Below are 17455 nucleotides of genomic sequence, written 5' to 3' on the forward strand. Positions count from 1 at the left end.
ATAGAACAGCATTGTTTCATTACTGCTGCCACTATCTTTGAGAAGCAGTGTTTGCAAAAATTATAACTGTGATGAACTTTACGTTAAATGTAAAAATTAGATTATTTGGGAATTAAAAACAGCACATAAAAATATGCATCTTCTGGATCCTAGTTAGATCTCGCTATGACTCAGTTCTACAACTAAAATTCAGTAAAAAGAAGAAATGTCATCAGGGAAAATGTGAGGTAAACAAAACCCAAATGTTCCATTAGAAAATACAAAATACAAAACAATAAGCACATATATATTCAATACTGTAATATGCTGTTTCATGAACAGCTGGTAAGTTTTGGTACAATCCTTTAGTATGTGGGGGAAGGCTGTTGGGTAAAACTCTCATACCTGATTAAGTTAATGTGATTATTGAAGCCTCTGCTAAGGCTTCGGGCAGGCATTTGGTCCAACCAAAGCACAGGCTGGTCAGGGTCAGCTATCCTACAAAGACAAAGGACATTAAAATTGGCACACGTTTCACTCCAGGTAATATTTTAAATGAGCTTTGTTCACACACAGAATAATTTTTAGGCAAAAGCTAGAATTCATAGATCGCAAAAAGAACTTTTTATTGAAACGCATGTACGGTTTTCGTAAGAAAAAAATCAACTCATAAGAGTTTTATGTTACTGAAGTTTCTTAGTTTTTGTTAGCCTAAGCTGCAATGCATCCTGTGGTCTTTCACAGCTTTGCCTCAACCAGAAAATGCTATTCCCAACTCTTCACCTCTTGTAAAAAAGAAGAAAAACGGAGTATTTTCAGAAGCGCACTCCTTGTACCTAAACCATCCTTCTCTTTTATCAGAACACTTTATAGTTACAGTGCGGCGGCAACTGTTCATTTTCTCCTCTGTGACTTCAGCCCTTTGGTTAACTGAAGAATGCACTGTTATTATAACCAACATAAGGCTTGTTCTCTCTCTTCTTTTACCATTACCTTCGCCACTTCACAGCAATATCGAACATATCTCTCCACTGCATCAGTCTGGTTTTCCCATTCATCCGAACTTTTGAGTTTGCCCAAGTCCGCTGCACAGCTTGCATTACTTCTAGAGTGGCCAGTCCCATTGCTGGGGGTGGGAGAGGAGGATAGAAGGACAAACAACAACAAAACCAAAAGCCAGTTAGAACCAAACACTCGTTTTTTGTACAGACAGGAAAACTGAAGCAGGAAAGGGATGTATTTACAGGAAAAGAAATGCCAACATCAATAAAATCTGGGAGAACATGATTTCCAGTCCCCAATTAGGTTGAGAAACTGCTGACATAATGATTATTTTAATTTTAAACTTATCTGATTTCAGAGGAACAGAGCATAAAACTAACTTGCAGATAGCAAAGGTATAGCATTAAATTATCACCACCTTGATTTTTTTCTCCCACTCAACTTTACAGAGCATTTTCACTATACCTCTATGTATTCTTTTATTTGGAAGAAATCCTGGCGTCTCATACTGCATCATGGAACCCAGATGATCAGCTACACATATGAGTTCTTGCACATCAGGCTTATAGGTTTCAAAATTCTGAAATAACACATCTCTTACAGAGGAGAAAAACATGCATCAGACATAACTTGGCAACAAAAGTCCTGAAAGTTGTAAAACACAGATTTGTTTGTCTGATAATCAATACCATTTGTGTGAGAAATACTTAAAAGAAGCATAAACAACAATCATTCCTCTTCCCAACCGACTGAACATACACAGTACATGGCAGTTACACCCAATATCTAAAATGAAATCCTGGTCTTACGGAATTCAGTGGCTGATCTTATTACTGTCACAACCAGTATTTCACCTTCAGACTTGCTCGTAATGATACCAAATAAAGTTCACAGATAATGCATTATCCTTCAATGTTACACTCAGCCCTGAGGAACTTTAACACTAAGAAAGAAAAGAATATGTATAGAAACCTGAAGCCTTATTCTGTAACTTCTCCCTTAATTCTGTAAAAGCTTCTTGTGCTAAAGAGGCGGATTTTATTCATATACACAAAAGCCATCCGTTTTTAATTCAGCATTTTTTCACATAGGCAAAGTGAATACATGAAAATACATCTAGAAAGTAGTATACAGCCGGAGAAATTGCTCTTTCCTTTAGCTATATATTTTTGAAGCCTATTCCAATAAACCCCCTGCTTTGTTGATTAAAATCACCCGCCTCCTAAAATACTGGTTATCTAAATTACTCCAGAGAAGATTTTTTTCCCAGTGAAACCCAGCTGCCATTAAAAAAAAAATCTATTAATTATCTAGGAAATTACACCTATAAAAAATGAAAACTTAACACACAACAAGAAACTGTAAAAAGGGTGCTACATAACGCTACACTGAGCACCTCAAGCTTAACTCCTTAACATTAATTGCACGAAAAAAAGAAATAGAATAGTTAATCAGTAAGGCCACAGAATATGAAACAACATTATGTGAATATTATTATGTGAAGACAGAAGTGAAGAAAGTCATCCTAAGTTTCATTCTTCCTCGTTTATGGGCTAAACCAACTCCAAACCCTAGGATTTTGAAAAGCATTTACACACTTAGTGGAATTCCACTTTCATATAGCATTAAACATTTATGATGTTATAATGCCTCGGAATAGCACTTTAAAAAAGTCAAATTGAAAAAAAACATTTGAGTAGGCTTTAAAAAAATAAAATTACTCACTTTATATGTGGCTGTAACCCTGGCTGTTCTTCATAATTTTCTATAAGAAAAGGAAGATTTTTGGCCCAGTGGTCCTTGAAATTTCCAGGAAGATCTATATCAATATTATACTCTGTAAGAGGGGTATCCAAATGTGCATGCAAATATCTAGAATACTCTGGAGGAAAGAGATAAAATTAAATACCATTTGCATAATCAGTCTACTTATGTAATTACATAAAAACAAAAGCCAGATTATATGTTTGTCAGTTATCCATCATGACTTTAATAAGTCATTACTCTGAGGTAATTTAATTTTGCTATTAGCTAATTTCAAGACAGAAACAAGTCTATTTCAACTTTTTACCATTATACAGAATGTATTGTGGTCCTAGATTTCTGGTCCTAGATTTTAACTGTATGAACAAATAAGAATCAGCGTACATTTTTTTAAACAGACGTACTCAAGAGCATTCATGAGAATGTACGATAGTTTCTCTAAAATGCCTACAGCTACAAGCATGCTTGCACTTTCAGGATTCTCGACGGATTTAAGTAAATTAAAAAAAAAAAAAAAAAAGACAAACAATTCCAACTTACCTCGAAGGTATTTCACTTTCAGATATTCTGGGCTGGCCTTCTGACCTGGTAGTGGATCATTTAACATAACTTTAGTCTGAGCTTTTATGCCTTCATAAAACTGTCCCATTGCAACATGGCTGAGACCTTTCATGTACTGGCATACTTCATTATATGGTTCTAGCTGTAGACATCTCTAGGAGATTAAAGAAACAAAGCACCCAGAAATCAAGAGAGAGAATGAGTATCTTCAAATAAACTAACCTGTTCGGTTGGAAGACCTGCATGAAAAGATTTACTGATTATTAAGATCCACTTCCACAGTTTTCTTTCAAATGATGCAGAGCACTTAAATTGCTAGCAAACGTAAGAAAAAAATATTTTCACCTTCATTAAAGGGAGAGAAAGGGAAAAAAAAAGGAACTGCCATTGCAAATATGCTTTTGATCACACTTTAACTGTTATGAAAATAGATAATGTTTGCTCTAATGATATTGGCACTACAGAAGTTTCAACATTAGTTGAATGAAATTAGACAAAACACACTGCTGACAATATTAGTAACAAGTCATTTTTAGCTAGTTCAACGTATGTATTGTGCCATTTCTTCCACCCCTACCTTTGCTAGTTCATGCACTAGTACACTTCATTATGTTAGTCAATTATTTACTATAGGTTAAATACATAGCAAATTCATATTTCTCATTGAAATTTAATGCTCTGGTTCTTCTAGTTGTTACATGTAATCAGAAGAGCATCTCCATCTTAAAAGTTGAAATATCTTTTCAATTACACAAGTATCTACAAATTGTGTTATAGAAGGTGAATATGTAATAATGCACATGAAGTGTTCTCCTTGGGATAAGCACACACTCATTCACAAAGGGATGTAATTGTTTCCACATCTTATTTCATTCCTCGTTTTAAGCATGTGGACATATGATTAACACATGCCTTTATTGTTCTGTCTACAAAATGAGGCCATTATTTAATGCCAGCGGAGAGGCACAAGATTTTGTTTACCTATGGAAACATGCACATTTTTACAAGCTCAATGAATTACAACATACTCTGAGTCTTTCAAAACAAAGACAATACCTCAGAAAAAACAGATAAATATTGGAACTTTGCATGCTTATTTTAAGCTTAAAATTACAAAGACGACTACATTCCTTCTTCCATCAGATATGAAAAAAACTTTAGGTTTCAACCCAAAATAAAATACTAACAAGAACACAATTACCAGTTTAAAAAACAGATAAAACATTTCGACCAGAGCTTGGTTGTACAAATTCCTAAAAACAGTTAGAGGAAGTATCTTAGTTTTAGCAAAATTCCATTTTTAATTAAAAACTGTAAGGTTTTATATATAACACAGACTTCACAAAAAAATAATTTTAGTCCAAATGCACACACATACTCAGAATGAAAACCTTTGACATTTGTCCATTTTATTACACTTGTTGAATATTAGTCCTTGTTAAAACATTTTAATTTTGTATTTACTTAGGGCCTGCTTACCTTAAAATTCTTCAGAGCTTCATCTAAGCTACCATGATGATAAAGCATCATTCCTTTGAGTTGCAATGTCTGAACATGATTTTGATTTAGGAGCAAAGCCTTCTGGAAGTTCTCGGTAGCAGCATCGAAGTTGCCAAGTTCTCTAAGCATTCCATAAAGTGGAAAGTGAAGAATATAGAAGGCAACAGTGACAACGAAATTACTTGTCAGAAGTTGTTTTAACACTTCTGAAGGGGATATCATTAAAGAGGAACACAGTATTAATGGAAAATGTCCTTAACAAAAGCAGTAATTCTGCAACTGTTCTTCAGTGGTAATAACAGAACAGCTGTACAGTTTTTCACTCCCAGAAATGTGTACTCCGAAATACAACCCAAGACAACCACAGATCTTCACAATCCCCAGTGGACATAAACCATAAAAATACATACCTATGGTATTTCTTCAGAAACTAAAAGAAACAAAACTTCCATAGAAAGCACTCTTGGAAAACACTATCTATGACAGGTCTTTTAAACTTCTAAATATAAACACATTTTTAAAATATACTAAGTACTTAAATGCTGATTAAGAAGAAAGCATATGGTGTTTGAAAGCTGAAACTAACTAAAAATGTATTGACTGGAATTACTTCATGTGCAGGACAGCTTTTAGTAAAAATAGCCACAGAAACTATAATGAAACAAATAAAAAAGAAATAGTACATAATTTTTCTTCAGATTTTTTTATTCCGTAAATTTAAGATCATAAAGTTCTTTCCACATTGTCCTGGTTTTGGCTGGGATAGAGTTAATTTTCTTTCTAGTAGCTGGTACAGTGCTATGTCTTGGATTCACTACCAGAAGAATGTTGATAACACACTGATGTTTTCAGTTGTTGCTCAGTAGTGTTTAGACTAAGTCAAGGATTTTTCAGCTTCTCATGCCCAGCCAGCAAGAAGGCAGGAGGGGCACAAGGAGTTGGGAGGGGACACAGCCAGGACAGCTGACCCAAACTGGCCAAAGGGGTATTCCATACCATGGGATGTCATGTCCAGTATATAAACTAGGGGCGGGGGGGGACGGGGACGATCCCTGCTCAGGAACTAACTGGGCATCAGTTGGTGAGCGGTGAGCAATTGCATTGTGCATCACTTGTTTTGTATATTCCCATCCTTTTATTAGTGTTGCCATTCTATTATTGTTATCATTATTAGTTTCTTCCTTTCTGTTCTATTAAACTGTTTTTATCTCAACCCACAAGTTTTACTTTCCCCTCCCCCCCAATTCTCTCCCCCATCCCACTGAGGGGGATGGAGGAGGAGTGAGTGGGTGCGTGGTGCTTAGTCGCTGGCTGGGGTTAAACCACGACACACATCAAATTATACTAGATGAAATTAATCCAAACAAGAGCAATGCTAGAAAAGACCATACAAGATTTACTAGTTTTAAATACAATTGCCAAAAAGAATTTTTAGACAGAACAGTGATTAACCACAGCTCTTTAGTTTCAAATAAATGCACAAACACCAAAGTCACTAGACTTGAAGCAGGAATTAATAGGTAAAATTCTATAACTCGTGTTGTGTAGAAGGACAAATCAGACTCAGAATTGTCTGCTTCCACTAGAAAAAGAATTCTTTAAGAGGTATTTTTAAGCACTGTATTTCAAACTTATTTGATGCAGAAGAAAGCAAGAGTGAATTTAAAATACAGGGGTTTAGAAAGAAAGAATTTAACAGCTGAAGTTAACAGTGCCCCAGAGAAATGAGATTATTTCGTGTATGTTTTAAGACCTGAGTGTTCATGCGAAGGTAATTTAGACTTTTCATAATTGTCACCAATTACACTGTCCTCAGGTGTTAAACAATATTCTATTCAGCTTCTCACCTTCTCTAACTGCTGAGCATTTAGAAAAGTCAATAGTAATTCTGCTTTGTACATTAAGTTCTTAAAAAAAAAAAAAGAAAAAAACTAAAAAAAAAGAAGAGGTAGATTTCTGTACATTCCTTCTCCTATAATTTCTTGAGGATCAGAGTACTTTTGGAGGCAGGAGACAGTGAGAGGGAATAAAAGCAACAAATTTAAGCTGATTATGAATAGTCTCATTAAATGACTTTTGCTTTGTAAAACAACAATGCAGTGCAAAATGAGCTATTTTAAGGCTTGCTTTTTTCTCTCCTTCAAAATAAAACTCCTACAGATTAAGGTTTCTTGGGTACAGGGCAGAACAGCTGATCAACTAGAGAGGCAGTCCCACATCCGAATACAAAACAAAAAAGTTAAAGCATTTATTGGAAATGTAAGACGACAACTGCCCATCTTCCAGGCTAAATTACTATTATTTAGCACCTTGAAAGCACTTACACATCACAATAACAAGTACCACAGAAAAACTCATGAGGAAATTAGTGATTTGACATTGAGTTCAGAATTTAGACACTAGTAAATAAGGCACAAGTCCACAAAGCAAAAAATAACAAAAAGAAAAATCTAATTGACAATGCTTTCAGTGAATATTCTACGTTCTGTATGCTGACGGAAACATAAAGCCTGAAGAAAAAAAAGAAGTACATGATCATGTAATGCTTGCACACCAACCCTACACAACTTAATCCTGGCTACACAAAAGCCATTTATGTTGCAGCAGCATCTATGCTGCAGATCAGTGCTTTCCAAAAATAAAAATGTAAAAGTGGAAATAAAAAGCTGACAAGACACAGCAGATTAGGAAAAGAACTACAATGGGCAGAGATATTCAGTCACTGACTATTTTATGTTCTTGTCTTGTTGTATACAAGCTATATGTACTTGTCTCCTTAGTAAGTATCTGCAGATCACCTTTAAAGTAATACATTTTATTCAACTATAAATTATTTTATCTTTAATATAAATTTAAAAAAAGAAAGAAGTGACTAGTTGCCTTACTAGAGATTGCTTTTTTTTTTTTTAATTATTTGATTAATAGCTAAGAAACTACATTACTATTAAAAATACCTTAAACAGGAAATTAGCTAAATTCTCAGAATTGTAAATCTCTTTGGTAAGAGATAAATTGATACAGGATCTAGCAGTTCTATAAAATGATACGCACTGTGCAATGAGTTTTTCATAAGTGTAAGTAGCACAATAATCTCAGATGGCAAGTAAGGAGCATATTAATCAACAGTTCATATTAAACATTTCCATCATTTAAAAATCATTTAGCATACCTAAAACACACCTTATTGGAAACCGCCATTTACCTAACCTTTGAGTTTGGGAGACTCAAAGAGCTACCGGAGACCGAATTAAAAATACAAAGCAAACCTAGAAATTATTTATATTGAACATATCCTAAAATAGCCATACTGGCTGTAGGAGCTAACAAATACACATATGATTCGCCACAGTTTTGTAACAAACCTGTAAAACTTAAAAAGAGTGCATTTTAAAGAACACAATCAGATAGAAAACAGACTTTAAAACTATTTCTGAATGCAATTACCTGTAGGCTTGTCCCAAACTTTTATACGCATCTATGAAATCTGCTTTCTGCTTTAGAGCTTCTTTGAATGACTCAATGGCTTCCTACAGAAAGACACCAAGAGAAATATTTGTCACTGACTGCATTCATTTAATTTTATCACCCTCAGTAGTTAGTAGCCATGGAATTACAGTTATTCGTCAAAACCTTTGGAAGGAACAAACAAGGCATTAATTTATTATAAAATCTATAGAGTAATAATCATCATATAACAAATGAAATATTGCAACATTCTTTATGGTAATGACAGATTTAGCAGAAGTTCTTTGTCTAACATGCTACGAGAATGAGCAATTATTTTAGCATTTTAACAGAATTCAGAGATTAAATCTCTTCAGAGCTTGCTTTCAAAGCTCAGCCTGGTTCCTAAGGCAAAGCAGTCTCTCCTTACAGTCTTCCTTCTTCATTCATAATACACATCTTGATTTTTGCAGTCCATAAGACTCCTTCAACTCTGTATTCTGCCTTTCATTGTTTTATTGGGCTCTGTGTTAGCTGCAGTTAGCAAACACTCCTGAGGGATTACTGCAGTTAGCAAACACTCCTGAGGATGTGTGATCATCTTCATATAATAACATATACTGTGAGGAATACAATGTAATAAAAATAAAATCGCTAAAAATAATTATATGCATATGTTCAAACAAATCTTCTTCAAAGGATTTGATTAAGAACTCAGGTTTTTAAACTGGATTGGCCTGTATAAATCAGCAAATGCAGTACTTACAAATAAGGGCGGAATTATCAACTACTTTATATTATGAAGGAATGCCTGAAAAGTATCTTGAATTCTATAGTGCAAGAAATTAAATGCTCTAAGAAAAGAAGTAGTATCTTCAGTCAATTTAGAGATTCTTATTCAAAAAAACTATCAAATATATTCTGAGCACTACAACATGCACAAAAATATCTATTGAACAAAAATAAAAACATAATCACCTATCATTACTGATAGGCAGCAGTATCTCAAGAAATACTTCACAAGAAACAGGTGCAATATTACTACACCTAAAACATAAAGCCTGGTTTTAAGTCAGAAAATGGTGAAACATTAAAAAAAAGCATGGGAAGAACCTACTTCCCTGCTGATTTTAGAATCTGAGGGAGCAACTATGTTCCCTCAATTTAGATATGAGCATTTCAGAATCAACATACAACTAAAATACACATGCACACATGCAGGGCTCTCTATCATCAGTCTCCTTGATTACCTTCTAGCTCATTCGAGGAAGAGTTTAAAATTACATTTTTAATATAACCATACAGCCATTAGTAGCAGAGGTGCCAAATACAAACACTTTTCAAAGCACTCTATAAACACGTCAGTTATCATTGATTTATCAATACCTACCAAGACTGGCAGTATTTACATGTCATACCATGAAGTATTACAGTCAGTGATAGCACCTTTTCATTTTGCTTGCACTCTTTTGCCTTAAAAAGTCTCCCTTATGCGAGAGAAAATATGTGTGTCAACACCTACGATATTTCTACTATTTTATAGAAGTAACTTCAAATAGAGGACATGAACTATTATTTAACATAACTTTACCTTCAGAAGTCCTCTGTGAAAAAAGGTTAAGCCTTTATAAAGCATAGCTATAGGCTGATTCTTGTTCAGTTCCAATGAATGCTGAAAATCTTCATGGGCTGTTGCATAATCCTGTGATAAAGAAGATTTTAGACAACAGAGGAAACACCATACAAATAAAGAGGAATACATACTTTCATGAAAATAAAAGTAAACAACAGAATTTTGCTTAATATATGAAGTCAGTCTCAGGGCTAAGCAGCAAAAATTGTCAAGTGCCGGTCAGAATATCAAAGAATAAGGAATGCACAATACACTTCCAACTTTTACAGCAAATGCTATATAAAACGTAGTAAAGCAAGGGGGAAAATAGCTGAAAACAGAGTGAAATCAGAAGAATAAAGTGGGAAATCAGCTATTTAGTATTCACACAATATTTGAAGATAAAAGTTATTTGTTTTACATTAAAGCGTAAGAATAACACACACCGATTACATAGCAAAACAGGATGTTAGCATTTTTGTAGGGGTTTGTTTGTTGCATGGGGGGGGGTGTCAGTATACAGGACAGTTACTGCCTTGGCCATAACTGTTTTCCTTTTTAGACTGGCATTTAACAATACTACTTAAATGCAGCTTTAGGTTATAAATCAAGTCAAATTCTTCATCCATATCCTACTCCTCAAACACACAAAACAACCCGAGATGTGCATGCAAGGTACTTGCCCTCTGATTCTCTGCATTAAATAGATATGCAGATGAAACACTTGAATACCTCTGAACTGTCAGAAAGTCAACTACAGGAAAATCAGGGCTTTTGTTGTTATTTTGTTTTTCAATTTAAATAGGAAAGAAGCTCTTGAACAAAAGTAACAACTGGCACAAACAGCAGCAACAAAATAATCAAGAACACCCACGCAAACAAACCAAACGGAATCCTCCAAATCCACTGACCTCAGATATGAAGTAAAGGGTACCTCTGTGCCTGTAGAGCCGTGCTGATGGTTGTAGCTGAATAGCTTTGGTGAGATCAGATAATGCTTCACTGATTCGTCCTAGTGGCGACAATATCTAAGAGTATAAACCAAAGACATAGTTTAGAGCAAACAGGCTGACTAGATTTGTTTTACAAATACAAAGATTATTCTTTTCCATGTTCAGCTGTAACAGAGTAACTGTATTTGCTAGAACAGGCTGGAAAGTTCTGCTATAAATTTCAGTATTTATTGCTTTTAAACACCTATCGAAGGGAAAATCTGAAAGCATTTTTCTCCAAAAGAAAAATAAAAATCAGTGTACATGAACATCACCAATAACATTTGCAGAAACCTAGTATTCCAAATAAAAAGTCAGCCAAAGCAAAATACTCTATTTCAAGTTATTTCAACACATTCAACTGAAAATGTAGTAAAGTATTCTCATAAACCTTTTTATCCTGACAAATATTCCCCCCAATGGAAAGTGGGCCATTTTCCAGTTATTTGAATGCCTTTCACATTTTTAGATCAAGATTATTAACAAATGTATTAACGAATCATTAAAAACATTAAAATTGTGAATTGGAATTTCATAGTGGCAGTTATACAGTATGCTGACTTTAATAAATATTTATGCTTTTCATTTGTCTACAAAGCTGCTTCTTGAAATCCATTTTCTGTAATTTAATTGGCAAAACAAAACATGATTTTCAAAATGAAAAGTATCTGTGTATCTGAATGATATTTAACTTATATGCATGAATATATAAACCAAAACATTTGATTAAAAACTCATTCTTTACAAGTTTGCCATTTTTACCAGCTAGTCCTAACAATAAATTTACTAAGGTGACACTAAGTGCAAACAGTAAGGTTCAAGTGATATTTTGATTCATTAAAAACAAAGAAACAAACCCACCCACAAAACCCCACACATGATCTTGCTATCTAATATGTCAAAAACTAAACACTTAGACATAATATATGCTATTCTATTGGCTATAGTAACTCCATATGGTGTATGTTTCATTTTAAAAACAAACATTCCACAAATTACACTGTTTGAGAGCAAATACGTGCATTTTAAAAGAAAGTAGGAATGTTCACAGAAAAACCACAGATAAGAGCATTAGTCACTAAATCAGTGAAGAAATACTTGAAAACACTGTATAATTTCAACTTCTCCAAAAATCTGAAGAGACAAAAAATGCTCACTTCTGCTCGCTGTTCAAATACTTCAGGATGATCTGGTTCTAGACTAATCACCCTACTGAGCTCGAACAGAGCAAGTTCAGCATTTTTCATATCCTGAAAAGGAGAAAAAAGAGAAAAATAAAGAAAGTAAAAAACTGTGCATACTTAGAATAATATACTCTGAAGAGTGACGGACAATTAGATTGGCTAAATTTCTGAAAGTGTATCAGTTTAAATTAAAAGCCCTTCACACCTTCACTAATAACATTAAGATGCAGTATTCTACAAATAGCTGAAAAAACCTAAACCACCTGTCCGCTATAAACAAGAAAAATAAACTTTGCTTGTACGCATCATCTTTGTGCTGTGCCTTTAATAATTTATTAATATAACTCTGTGAATAAACATGAGGTTTATGGCTCCATAGGTACCTTTCCTGGCAGCAAAGCTGGCTTAAGCTCTTATGTGAACTAACACATGCATACTCTTGCCCACTAGTGTTTTCATCAGTACTGTCTGTAACTTAATCCAAGTACTACTGGTGGATGGGTTGATGCCATCAGCATCTTGCCTATCGAAGTTTTTATATTGTCCTCAATAAATTGTAGGATGGAAACAGTTACTTAACTGAAAAAAAAAATAAAAATCCAAACTGGTTATATAACAAGTTCTGTATTAGATTTCATTGATCTTTTTCTTCTTTTTCAAGGCAAAGAAATTTTGCATGTGCCTAACATCATCTTTGTGTCTTTAAAGTGTTGCTCACAGAAACTTTTACGAAGTAAGCTGTCTCAACACCTAGCCAAACTGAGAAAATAAACTTATGCTGGTGTTAAAACCATGCAAATATGAGGGTCTTCAAGCTCCTGTCAGCACCACTGAAGAATTAAATATTCTGCACAAAAAGAATTTTCAGAGAGTTATTCAACTATTCTTGCTTCTAGAATTCCAGCAACCATTCAATCACGATTCAACAGGTCACAAACTCAAACTACAAGGATCCATAGTCTACTTTTAAACTTACTTTTGCTCAGGAAGTTGTTTGAGCAGTCAGCTTAACTGTAAGTAATTTAACTTTGAATTTTTTCGAACAAATTCAAGGTGGTATACATAGAGAGGCATAGGCAATCAAGAAGCAATATAAAGCCTACTGGATTGCAGGAGCTGATGATGTTTCCAAGTTGCAATAAAAGACCTTTTCATTTCCAAATACAGACTAGATGTGGAGAAAAATTCAGTGGGACTTCATAACGTTGTCTCTGAGAAGCAAGATACTCCTTGTTATCTTATTAGATCACTTTTTCAAGTGGCCATGGCTCTCAGAGTTACTATCCACCACTCACAACTGTGCCTATATTCTCCTTTGGCACCCTTGCTTCATGCTGCTTTACTTCCACAGTCCCACAAAGCAAATGTACCCATGGCTTGAGCGGTATGATCCACTAGATCCCTCAATGTTATGGAGTACCTACCAAAGGTTGGACACATCGTTATAGTAGGACAGCACAAAGACTTTGGGATGTACCTATCAAGTGCTAATCAGTCTAGCTCCTCCTGTTACAGGCCATATTACAGTTTGGATTCAAACAATTTGGTCAGATAGCAATTTAAATAATTATCTACTCACATGCAGTCCTTTTTTTCCATATGCTATTCCTCGCCCATAAATTGCACTAACCAGCTCTGGTTCTTCCTGTTAAGATTAAAAATGAATACAATAATCAGCTGTGGTTTTGGGTTTTTTTGTTTTGGTTTTTTGGTTTTGTTTTTTTTTTTTAAAGGTATCTTTCTTCAATATGTATGTATTTCTTGCTGATCTTAAGTAATAAGCAATGAACAATCACATTGTCAGGCAAAGAAATTGTGTTACAGCCCATGCTTTCATATGCTCACAACTTCCAATTCAATTCACTGGAATTGTTCTGAAGTATTTGTCTGGAAAATAATCTAAACAGTGCAGTTATAGTGTCAGTGACCACCTATCAGAAGCTATGTACACATTAGTATAGTCTGTTGTCCAAACTTCATTACTTGTAACGTTATCAGTAATTATATGACTTCTTTTATCTAATGTCACTGAAGTGATAATAAACAAATACAATTCAGCCATTCCAAGCTTGTTTTGTTTAAATTTGAAAATTTAACATTAGGAAGCAGGCAACTGTGACATCCTGATGAAATTTGTATTCAGGCAGCAACTAAAACTAGAGATATTCTGCCAAAATAGTTCTGCAAAATTCAAACAAACCTTCCCTGAGTTAGATTGAAGTCCACGGCTTTCCAACTCAGGCACTTAAGACGATGCAACTTACATAGTGAATCTACTTCTTGTTTAATGTTATTTACTCCAGCCATGGTTTCCCATCCAAATGTGAAGAACTATGACAGCAAAACTGGTTTCCTTGGCACAACAATGCCTATATACAGTCAGTTTCCCTGAAAACCAGTCAGGAATTACACCATCTTCATACCTGCAACCAACACAGCTGTGCTACAAAAGTTTGTAGCATAGGCCTGGTCTCATTTAATTGGGACAACTGCCAAAACCCAAACTCTTTCTTTGACAAAACAACAGATACCTGGCACACCAATGCTGGCAGCTTGCCAGACTTGAGCTGATTCCAAGTGTACACTTGCCAACATCAACTTCAGGTAACTTCCCTAATTTTAATACAGTGGCTAAGCAAGGCTGTTTTGTTCTGTTAAATGTTTAAATATTCACTTTATGTGTATTTAAAATTGCCTTATAGAAGACAGAGTCAACAATCATAGCCACTTTACAGCCTTTCAGGCATACAATAAGCATGATATTAATTTCAACCGAGATGTGTGCATTGTAAAGGTACTCTATTATATATGCACTTCTCACTTTATCTTTCTACAGTTGCTGTATCTTGCTTATCTTCACTTATATTAAGTTTCCTTCTTAATAAAGAGAAAGCAGGAAACATTACATACATCCAGTGGTTTTTGAAGCAGGATTTCTCATTAGGGTAAGAAAAAAACCATTCCTCCCATTAAAAACAAATAAAAGAGAGATCACTAAACACTTAAAAAAACCAAACAAACCCCAACAAAAAAAATTCTTGTCCCCTGATAAATTCCCTGGAATAATTCCATTAAATTGCCACACTTTCACTCAATTTAAGTACAAGCCATATGACATTTGAGTTAAAAAAAAAAATACATGCTAGTATTTGCAGTATTACTTTCAGCTTGCATTTGTCTACTACAATCAATTTAGATTAAAAAGCGGGTCCATGCTTCCGGTAGTCCCTTAGCTATAAAAATACAGTATTTGGAAATAAGCTTTAGTCGAAGCTTTTTAAACTGTTAGGGTTGGCTTTGTTTTAAAAGTGGCTACTTTCTACTTCATAGAAGAAGATTCTGAATTCTTTACCTTGGTCAGAAAAAAAAATATGTTGAAGTATTAGTTATGTTTTACTTGTATATTAAACTCATCAGATGTTTACCACTGAAGAAGAAGAATAAACCCAACATACAAAAACCATTTATCATCATGAAAGCAATGCGGTACTTGCCACTAGCAATAAGTGATCTCTGTTGGGTTTTTTTTCTGATGTTACTGGCAACATGCTAACTGTTGCCCAAAAAAATCCACATTAAAATATCTCAGCCTACACATCAAGAGGGCAATTAAAGGAACTTCAATTTTGTGCAGGTCAGGTTTCTGAAGATGCCTTTTTTTTTTTGGTCTAAGTGCCATAAAAAGTTTATTCCTACAGATGAGAAAAATACTCAGCAAATAACCAAGATACTGAGTATGCTTGTGTTTGGATGGAAACAAAGGAACAAATAATAGAATAATTATTCTCATAGAATACTCCCATTTTAAAATCCTTAACTGAATCTTTGTTTTACTAAAGCCATATGTTGTAATGGATAATTTCATAGAGTGCTATTTTAGGGGTCCAAACAGAAAACTTACCTGCAGCATTGTTGAAAAATGTCGTATGGCTTCATCATACAAGCCGTTGCCAATCAACACGTAAGCAATTGCTAACAAAACATTACAAATGTAAATAAAACAGAAAAAAAAATCTGGTTTTAATACATATTAAATACAACTAACTTATTTTACAAGTTCCTACATTGCACTGAAGATTTAGTTAGTCAAAGGATTTCTGAACTGCCACTGAAATAACTTCCCTCAACCATTACCTAGCATTCGTTAATTATTCAATTTATACTGTGCTCATTAGAATTGCTTTGGAGTTTTGCAGTTTGTTTGGGGTTTTTTTCTGTCCTTTTTACAAGCTGTTCAGGAAAGGGTCCATGTTGGCTTCTAAAGTACTTTGGACCAGGAAAGGTACCATGATCCCATTTAGTAGCCCTAGAGGCTTTCTCCATTGTAAGTGAGCCTGGCTAACACTGGCTAACTTTTTTTGATAATTCCATTAGAGAACATCCTATGGTACTTGTTTGTGCACATCTTGCTAAACTTTACTAGCTCATAGTAAGTTTTCCTTCATTTGAATTATCTAGAAAAACTTCAACTAAAGCAAGTCCATTATTTAAAAAAATGAGATTGAAAAACTACAGAATCTTTACCCATGTTAAAATTATGAAAAGCTTTAAAGTTCTTGCATACCACCACCACCCACCCCCCCCAAACTTTGGAGTAGAAGCCAGGTGTTTGAAAAAGAAACAGAAGACTGTTTTAGAAACATGTTCTTGTAATCTCCACAAGATATAAAAATACAGTCAAGTCACAAGACTGAAAAGCTGTGGTTGTGCTTGCATACTGAAGTTCAGTTCTGACAGCTGAATATCTCAAGATTGTTTCATTTTTGCATGTTTTAATCTCCCACAGTTCTTAACTCTGGACTAAGCTCTGTCTACTCTGCCCAAAAACCCCAAATATCTTGCAGACCAGAGCCATGAAAGTTAAAGTACAACTTTTCCCCAGGCAGTTTGCACGAACAGCTGAGAGTGGAACTAAGAGTGGGAATTCACTTTCCCCATACTTCTAATGGGTTTTAGCAATCATCCAAACAGAAAGGAAGAGGCGCCTATCGGCTTAATTATTTACTCAAACATGAGAACAGACAAATAAGCCAGTTAGAACAAAGGTATTTTTAATAGGACACAGACACTTATCTTTCATGCCAGCAGAGCCACATTGTTTTGGCAATGTTGCTAAGCATTGTTCATTAAAGGAGGAAAAAAGTTAAATGGAAGAGAAATAAGAACTGTATTTAATCCAGAGCTTGCCTCATTCTTGGAGCATTTCTATTATGCAGAAGGAAGTATTTGTGTGCAATATAAGCTTTTTCCTCAATACATAAAAAGCTTTACTTGGTACAGATACATAGCATTGCCACAAAAGGAAAGAAAATTGGCAGAGTGAAGGACCGGTTGAAGAGCTCTTGAATTTTCCTTGTTTCATTCTCCTCCAAGACTATGCAGTTCTTAATAGCATCTTTACAGTTCCAATCCCACAA

At 34.6% G+C, this 17455-nt stretch overlaps 1 protein-coding gene across 2 annotated transcripts in view; it reads right to left on the bottom strand.

Annotated features, from left to right (window-relative positions):
• The window catches only part of TTC13 (tetratricopeptide repeat domain 13), a 42067-nt gene that overhangs the window by 16436 nt on the left and 8176 nt on the right, over positions 1-17455 (bottom strand). For both annotated transcript variants that reach the window (XM_049830893.1, XM_049830892.1), the window contains exons 4-15: positions 15940-16010; positions 13618-13683; positions 12012-12104; positions 10774-10890; positions 9842-9952; positions 8251-8333; positions 4786-4927; positions 3286-3460; positions 2707-2863; positions 1447-1577; positions 973-1105; positions 385-477 (exon numbers count right to left, since the gene is read on the bottom strand). In XM_049830893.1, coding sequence (XP_049686850.1) covers positions 385-477; positions 973-1105; positions 1447-1577; positions 2707-2863; positions 3286-3460; positions 4786-4927; positions 8251-8333; positions 9842-9952; positions 10774-10890; positions 12012-12104; positions 13618-13683; positions 15940-16010 — 1372 coding nt within the window. The remainder of the gene's footprint in view (positions 1-384; positions 478-972; positions 1106-1446; positions 1578-2706; positions 2864-3285; positions 3461-4785; positions 4928-8250; positions 8334-9841; positions 9953-10773; positions 10891-12011; positions 12105-13617; positions 13684-15939; positions 16011-17455) is intronic.

The sequence above is a fragment of the Accipiter gentilis genome, chromosome 28 (genome assembly GCF_929443795.1).
Source record: "Accipiter gentilis chromosome 28, bAccGen1.1, whole genome shotgun sequence".
Taxonomy (NCBI): Eukaryota; Metazoa; Chordata; class Aves; order Accipitriformes; family Accipitridae; genus Astur; species Astur gentilis.